This window comes from Trichosurus vulpecula, chromosome 1, assembly GCF_011100635.1.
Source record: "Trichosurus vulpecula isolate mTriVul1 chromosome 1, mTriVul1.pri, whole genome shotgun sequence".
Lineage (NCBI taxonomy): Eukaryota > Metazoa > Chordata > Mammalia > Diprotodontia > Phalangeridae > Trichosurus > Trichosurus vulpecula.
In genome coordinates this window covers 99,874,142-99,881,863 of record NC_050573.1, presented here as the reverse complement: position 1 = coordinate 99,881,863, position 7,722 = coordinate 99,874,142, and the positions used below count along the sequence as shown (strand labels likewise).

General features: G+C 45.9%; 1 protein-coding gene across 1 annotated transcript; it reads left to right on the top strand.

The window, feature by feature from the left end:
- The first annotated feature begins 5,473 nt into the window (after positions 1-5,473).
- Positions 5,474-7,023, top strand: POLR1G (RNA polymerase I subunit G). The gene is given in 2 exon segments (XM_036741575.1): positions 5,474-6,152; positions 6,155-7,023. Coding segments are annotated over 2 exon segments (1,548 nt in total).
- Positions 7,024-7,722: the final 699 nt, after the last annotated feature.

Below are 7,722 nucleotides of genomic sequence, written 5' to 3'. Positions count from 1 at the left end.
CTCCTAGTACCCTGAGGGCTTCATGCCCAGATAGGCTTAGCACCTAGTAGATAGGGGCTTGGGCCTGAGACTTTGTACCTAGTAAGGCTCAATAAAAACACTTAATTAATTTATCATTATAAAACAGTAAGAAAGTCCCACCTCAATTGATATTACACTTTTAACACAGTTTACAAGCAGGTCATCAAAGACCCTTGATTCAGTCAAAGGCAAGACTCGATCGAAGATACTTGATTGCCTTAGTGCTGAGAAGCACTCCAAAAGAAAAAACATTGAAAAGTTCCACTTTGCTTGCCATTACAACATGTTGATTTGAGATACTTATGAAACCTCCAGGTACTTATGTCCAGCAGAAGACAGTAAAGCAGGAATGAATAAATAAAGCATTTATTAAGCATTTACTATGTACAAAGCACTGAGGATATGAATAGAAAAGTAAGAGAATCCCTACTATCCAGGAGCTGACATTCAAAGGAGGAGAGAACTCATGAGGAAGATTTAAGCTACAAATCAGTTGGAAAGATCCCATCATCCTTAGGATGCAACATCAAAGTGGATGATAATTCTTCTCCTTTAATGCAATTTCTACTGATAAAATCATATCGCTTTCTAATGTTGAACCATTTGATGGTGCCAAGGTCTTTGGTAGCAAGAATTTTGTTTTCTGGGTATTCAGTAGCTGTCGTTGAAGCACTTGTCATTGGGGCAGTTGTCTGGTTGATTCTCCACAAGAATTGTTTCCTAGAATGATAATAGAGGGCACTGGGCTGGAAGCATTGCTGTTCCAAAGGTTCTTGGACTCGGGATCCTGATCTATTTCTATTAAGGCCTGAGAAGAAGTGGTGCTCAAGCTGGTGGTAGTCTTTTGACTTTCCTGGTAGATACTGCCTTCTGTGTCTCAGGTTTCTTTGTTGCTTCAGCTATGCTGAAGTGTATGGTAATATGCCTTCCAAGTGTGTGGCAGTCAGTTGGAAGTGAGCGGGCATGGCTGGTCCTTTCTCTTAAGAATCGTTTCCCCATAAAATAAGGACTGGGCTAGAAGGAGGATGGGTGATCTGGGGGATACTGCTACTCCCATTTCTCTTCTACCTATCTTGGTACAGTTGGTTCTTGGTGATAAGGAAGGTAGGCCTCTCTCCACAATGATATCTTCCCTCAATCATGGCTTTAGGAACTGAGCTGGAAGAAGGTCTGATGGTTTGAGGAGGGGGCACTGCTATTCCCAAGCCTTTAAGGTCCTGGGATATCTCCATCAGGGTCTGAGGGAAGATGGTGGTGAAGGTGGTTATGGTGGCTTGACTTGCTGGACACACGCTGCCTACTCTCTCTCCCTAAGGCTACCTAAAGTGAGACTAAATATCAAGAGAGAAATTAGGGCTAGATCTAGATTTGGGACTATTATGTTTAGAAATGATAATTGAACCAATGGGAGCTAAGAAGATCAGGGAGATGGAGAAAGAGAAAAAGAGAAGAAAGAGGTAGAGAGAAGAAGGGAGGAAAGAGAGAGAAAAAGAGAAAGAGAGAAAGAGGGAGAGAGAGAGTAAAGATGGAGGAGGGCCTGGGGCATAGCTTTGGAGATCACTCACATTTGGGGGATAGGTGGATGATGATGCAGTAAATGAGACTGAAAAAGCCACTGGATAGGAATTAGAACTAGGAAAGAGTAGTATCACAGATGCCAAAGGAGGCCAATGTCCAGTAGCATAAAAAAAAATGGTAGTATTCAAAGTTTCAAAGAGGTCAGAATGAATAAGGAAAGAGAATAGATCATCTAATAGGGATAAATGAATCCAATTTTACCCTTGGGTTCAAAAAATTAACCTCACAAGAACAAAATGGTAGAAGTTTCTAGATAGCAATTCATCTGAAAAAAAGACTTGGGGGCTTTAGTAGAATGCAGGCTCAATAAGAGTTAGTATGAGAAAGCTAAGGAGATCTTAGGCTTCTTTGAAAGCAGGGACTATCTTTTGTTTCTCTTTGTATCTCCAGTGCTTGGCACAATGCTTGGCACATAGTCGTTGCTAATAAATGTTGATTGATTGTCTTTTCTTTGGATACCCAATGCTTAGCACAATGCCAGGCAAATAATAGATACTCAGCAAATGTTGATTGCTTGAGGGGGGGAGAGGGAGAGGGAGAAAGAGAGGGAGAAGGAGGGTGGGGAGAGAGAGAGAGATAGAGATAGAGAGAGAGACAGAGAGACAGAGAGAGACAGAGAGAGCCAGAGAGAGAGAGACAGAGAGTGCATCCAGGGAGATGATAATCTCATATGGACTATATGTTAGGTTCTTGGTGCTATGTTTTGAAATAGGAGCTGATATGCTGGAGAGCATTGAGAGGAAGGAGACCAGAGTGATAAAAGGCCTTGAGATCCTTCCAAATGAAGATCTTTTGAAGGAATTGAGGCTATTTGGTCTGGAGACCCAGAACATGAGAAATGTCTACAAGTATTTGAAGGGCTATCATGTGGGGCAGTTAAGTGGCACGGTGGTTAGTGGGTTCAAATCTTGCCTTAGACACTTAGTGGCTATGTGGCCCTAGACAAATCACTTTACCTCTCTAAGTTTCCACATCTGCAAAATGGGAATAATCATAGTACCTATCTCCTAGGATTTTTGTGAGGAGCAGGCAAAATAACCTAAGTTAAACACTTTGCAGACCTTAAGGAGCTTTATAAATGCTAGCTACTATTATGTTAGTACTGGAATTGGATTTTTTTTTTATGTTTGGCCCTTATTAGGAGCAACGGATGGAAACTTCAGAGAGACAGATATAAGCTTGAAGTAGAGGAAAATTTTCTAAAAATTTGAAATATCCAAAGGTGAAATGGGCAGCTTTGGAAAGTGGTGAGTTGTTCCTCACTGGAAGTCTTCACACAAATGCTTGGTGGCCCTTTGTAAAATCAACTGTTGGGGCCTGTTGAGATAAGGGTAGGATTACATGAACTATGAGGTCCTTTTTAACTCCAAGGTTCTATGATTTTCTGAAGGGCCTTACCCACTGTCTAACAATGAGGAAATAACAGAGCCAGGATTCAAACCCAAGTCATCTGATTGCAAATATAGTACTTTTTCTGTTGTATCATCTTGAAGCTTTTGGGTATTCAAAAGTAATGACCTTTGATAGTAAAAGTTTTGTAGACTTCTGAAAATTTTTCATGGACTGCTGTTAGACCACAGACTGGTGACTGGAAACCAGAATGAGTATTAGTAATGGCCAACATTTATATAGCCCTTAAACTTTTACAAAGCATTTTCCTAATCAGTGTAGCAGAGGGACAGAGGAAAGATAACTGAAGACAACAGAAAGAGACTTAAGGACAAAAAACCCAATTAGATCCAAGGTAGCTAAGAGCCTGAAAGTCAGCAGGGACAGTCTGAAGGAATTGGGGCATCATTTATTCCAACCCTGTATATGAGCCTCTCTCAGTGAACAGTTCTCCTACAATCTTTTCCCTCCCAAAATTTTCTCCCTAAAACCTGCTCCCTAAAACAAATTTTTACACTATCCCCTAAACATACCTTGCATGCTCTTCCTCAGTCCCTTAACTGACGCTTCTTTCAAGCTATAAAATAAATGCCACCCCTGCTAAATCCTTTTGAGGTGCTACTGATGATATTATAATAACAATATCCTACAAAGTATTTTTATATAGTGTATTTGATCTCATTTAATCCTTACAACAACCCTGTGGAATAGGTAGTCCAAGTATTGTTAATTCCATCTAACAAATGAGGAGTCTTAGGCTCAGAGAGTAGATATGACCTGCCCAAAGTCAAACAGTGATCAAGGACCTGATTCAGTATTTAAACCAATTCTCCTGTCTCCAATATTCTAGTCACTGTACCATGCTGCTTTTCAATTCTGCCTACATTGAGCTTTCTGTCTCTTAGAATCAGCCAGACCCTCACTTGCTGTCAGTCACATAAAAGTTTTTGCGAAAGAAGGACCTAAATAGATTTTTTTTTTGTGGGGGAGAAGCACTAGTGACATGAGGGAAATTGGCCAGATTAGGCAGGTTGGTGGTAATAAGGCCAAAATCCAAAATCTTGCTCTCCACCCCGCCTCTCCCCCCACCAAAGGCCACTAGAGACTTGTCTGGTATAGACAAGAAATGCTATGGTAGGTTAGGTGAAGGAAAGTGAGAGAAGGAATGAATCAGTGTAGGTTGGAGTTAAAGCAGTGTGATGAGGTAGAAGGAGGTTTGTGTGGGAGTCGAGAGACCTGGGTTCTAGAGCTGGCTCTGCCACTAACCTGCTGTGTGACTTAGAGAAGTCACTTTATCTCTAGGCCTCAGGTTTATTTTCCCTAAAATGAGGGGTTAGATCAGGTGTTTCAAATTCCTTCTAGTTCTGACTTTGGTGTCAACTTGGAGAAGACTTCATGGAGGAGGCAGGACATGAAAGATAAGTCTTGGTGGAAGGGTTGGGTTTGAACAGGCTGGTTCAGTTATCTGAGTTCTGCATTGGGGCCCCAAATGTTTAAAGAGCCAGAGGAAGCCTTCCAGTACTCTGGGTAATTCCTCTGTGGGCATGGCCACGCATAGAACCCGATGGGAAGCATAAATGGGCCATGCATAGAACCCAATGGGAAGCATAAATGGGCTGCTTTTTTTTATCAATGAGAGGATGAAGAGCATTGATCATCTGAAGCATCAGAGGATATCAGCACTTCCGACAAGAGTGTACAACGACATGTTTAACAATGTTTCCAGCTTGCCTGGATCAGAAAGCAATCCTTTGAGGACTTAATCTCCTTATCCCTTAATCCCCTAGCTTCCACTGTTCCCAATTGGTGGTTGTTTCTGTAACCCATTACATCTGGGTTTGATTCTAGCTGCTTTACTTCCGCTCTATCCCACTCGGTCTCCTCTCCAGCCGCCAGGAAGCTGCATGCATACTCTCTACCCTCCTCCTTCCCCCCCTCCCCCCGCCCCTCCTCTAGGGCCACACTCCCCATCCCTGTAATTTTCTGGTCTAAAATATCCTTCACTGGACACCACTCTTTTATGTGTATTGTTTCCTATCAGAATGAATATTCTTGAGGGCAGGGATATTGTTTGCCTCTGTGGTTGCATCCCCGGAGCGTAGCACACAATGCTAAGTGTTTAACATAACACATGTTTAATAATTACTTTTTCATTAATTAATTAATTCAGATCTCATTCATATAGTCTTGGGGGAGATGTAAAGTTTTGATTACGGTATATAGTCTAGTTGAGGGATGACACATATTAAATAATACATTACAGGTCAATAAAAGAATTATAATGTGTAGGATCAATTTAGCGTCAGATTACTTGGGTTTACGTCTTGACCTTTATGAACTTGGACAAATCACTTCACCTTCACCTTTCCTCTAGATTAGATGGTCTCTTCCAGCTCTAAATATATCGCTCTCTGCTATGTGAAATCAGAGAGAGGGAAAGAACAATAGTGACTGACTAAGTTTATCAAGAAAGTCGGCCCGCAAGATGCTGCGTGTCAGTTGGTCTTTAAAGTGTGAGTTGGTTTGGCCGGGACGGCACGGGAGCGCCCGAGGCACAGGGGAGGACGCCCATGGAACGGGGCCCGGGACGCCGAAAATCAGCCTTTCCTGTTCTCACGCACCCCTAGCTTCTGGAGCAAATGGGCTCGCCCAGCTCGGCTGCCACGCCCCCCGGCTCCACGTGGCCTCGCCGAGCATTCCGGGCCCAGAGCTGAACTCAGGGGAGTTGTCTGAGCGGTCTCAAGCCGTTCGGAGCGAGCTCTGCCCCGACGACTTCTTCCCGGCCACGCTGCCCGCCGAGCCGCCCTGGAGCCTCTCTCTGGACCCCCTGCGGAAGCCCGGCACCGAGCTATGGCTCATCCGGACCCCTGCGGACTTCAGCCTGGCCAGCTTCAATGGATGCAAGGTGCCGCTCTTCGGCTTCCAGACCCTGAAGAGCCATCGGAATGAGGCTGGAGTCCGTCAGCGCTACCTCGTCCTGAGCAACACCAGCGGAGACAGCCCCGAGCCCCTGCTGGCGCCCTCATCTTCGGCAGCCGGCCAGGGGGGCCCAGCCCCAGCTCTGCAGGGCACCCTGAGCATCATAGAAATACCTCGAAGCAAGCCGTCAGCCTAGTGCCTCCATGTCATCCCCACCAGCATACCCCCACACAGCCTGCCTGGCCTATGCCCCTCTTCCAGGCCTTGGGGGGCCGGCAGCCCGTGGTGGGGCCTCCGGCTCCGACAGCGGCAGGGGAGCCAGGGGAATCGAAGCATTCCTGGGAAAGGAAGAGGTCTGAATCGGTGTCTCTGAATCCCAGTCCACAGGAGGTTCGGAATGGAGTGGGTGGGCTGAACTCTGCTCCAGGGCGAGATGTGCCGCAGCCTATAGAGCAAGTGCCAATCAAAATGGAGGAAGAGGTGGAAGCCCCATTACCAGTCAAGAAGAAGAAGAAAAAGAAAAAGAAGAAGGAGCTGGAAGGAGAGATGCTGGAGCCGGTGGGAGAGGTGCCCCAGCCACAGGGCAGGGTGATGGAGCCACCGACAGAGGCTGTTTTTTCCTCCACTAAGACGAAGAAGAACAAGAAGAGATGAGGGATGGAGGAGAGGTGATGGGAGTGTGAGGTCCAAACTGACCTTCAGGAGGAGAAAACCTTGCCTTTGGCCAATAAGAAAAGCAGGAAGAAGCAGGAGGCAGGAGGAGAAACACTGGAACCCCAGCGGGCTGCTGGACTGGAGGAAGAAGAAGAGGAGATGGCGGGCCTGCCTCCTGCCAAAAGAAAGAAAGGAGAACCAGCAGGAGAGGTGGTGGGGGAGGCAGAGATGACCTAGTCCCTCAGGGAGGTGGAGCCTTTGTACACCAAGAAGAAGAAGAAGAAGAAGAAGAAGGAGAGGAGGAAGCCAGAGGAGGGGGAGGGGCTGGCCCCAGAGCCCCCCAAGGAGCTGGAGTCCCTGCCAGGGGTCCCTGAGTCAGTGACCCCAAGCCCCCACCAGGGGCTGGAGGAGAAGAAGAAGAAGAAGAGGCATCAGGGGCAGTTGGGGACAGTGGAGGCCTAAGTGGATGGACCTGACCCTTGACCTTGGAGAGGGTCAGGAGCCTTGGCATCATGCCCTTGCCCTGGCCTGCGGATGGGCCAGCTGGTGTTGATGCTTTATTGCCGTCCATCCTGGGTAGAAGAGCCCTGGGTTTTCACAGCACCTTCAGGAAGGGCTGGTGTAGGACGTCAAAGAGCCTCTGGGGCTGGAGAAGAAACTCAGTTGGGCCTCTGGCATTAAAAGGAGCCCTCAGCCAATAAAAAAAAAAATAAAGTGTGAGTTGGGATTCAACTGGAGGGGACTGTGGAAACCCATTATCATATAGCTAGGAAATAGAGGTGGATAATCTGGGTTTTCCCTAGTCTCACCAGACCACATCTGGAGTTTTTATGTTCAATTTTGGTCTGTACTTCAATTGGTTGGGGCATATCCAGAGGAGGGAAGCAAAGATGAAAAACGTGGAGGATTCGTTGGAGGAACTGGGCACATTTAACCTGATGAAGATGAAAGCTAAGGGAGACACAGTCAATGTCTTCAATTATTTGAAGAGTTGAAGAGGGATTAGATTTATTTTGCTTGGCCTAATAGACAAAACCAGTAGCAGATGGGCAGAAATTGTAGATGGAGGGAAGAAGATGGGAAAAGGGGGGAGATAAACATGTATATAGCTCCTATTATGTTCTGGGCACTGAGCATTACACACAACTTTACTCAGAATCC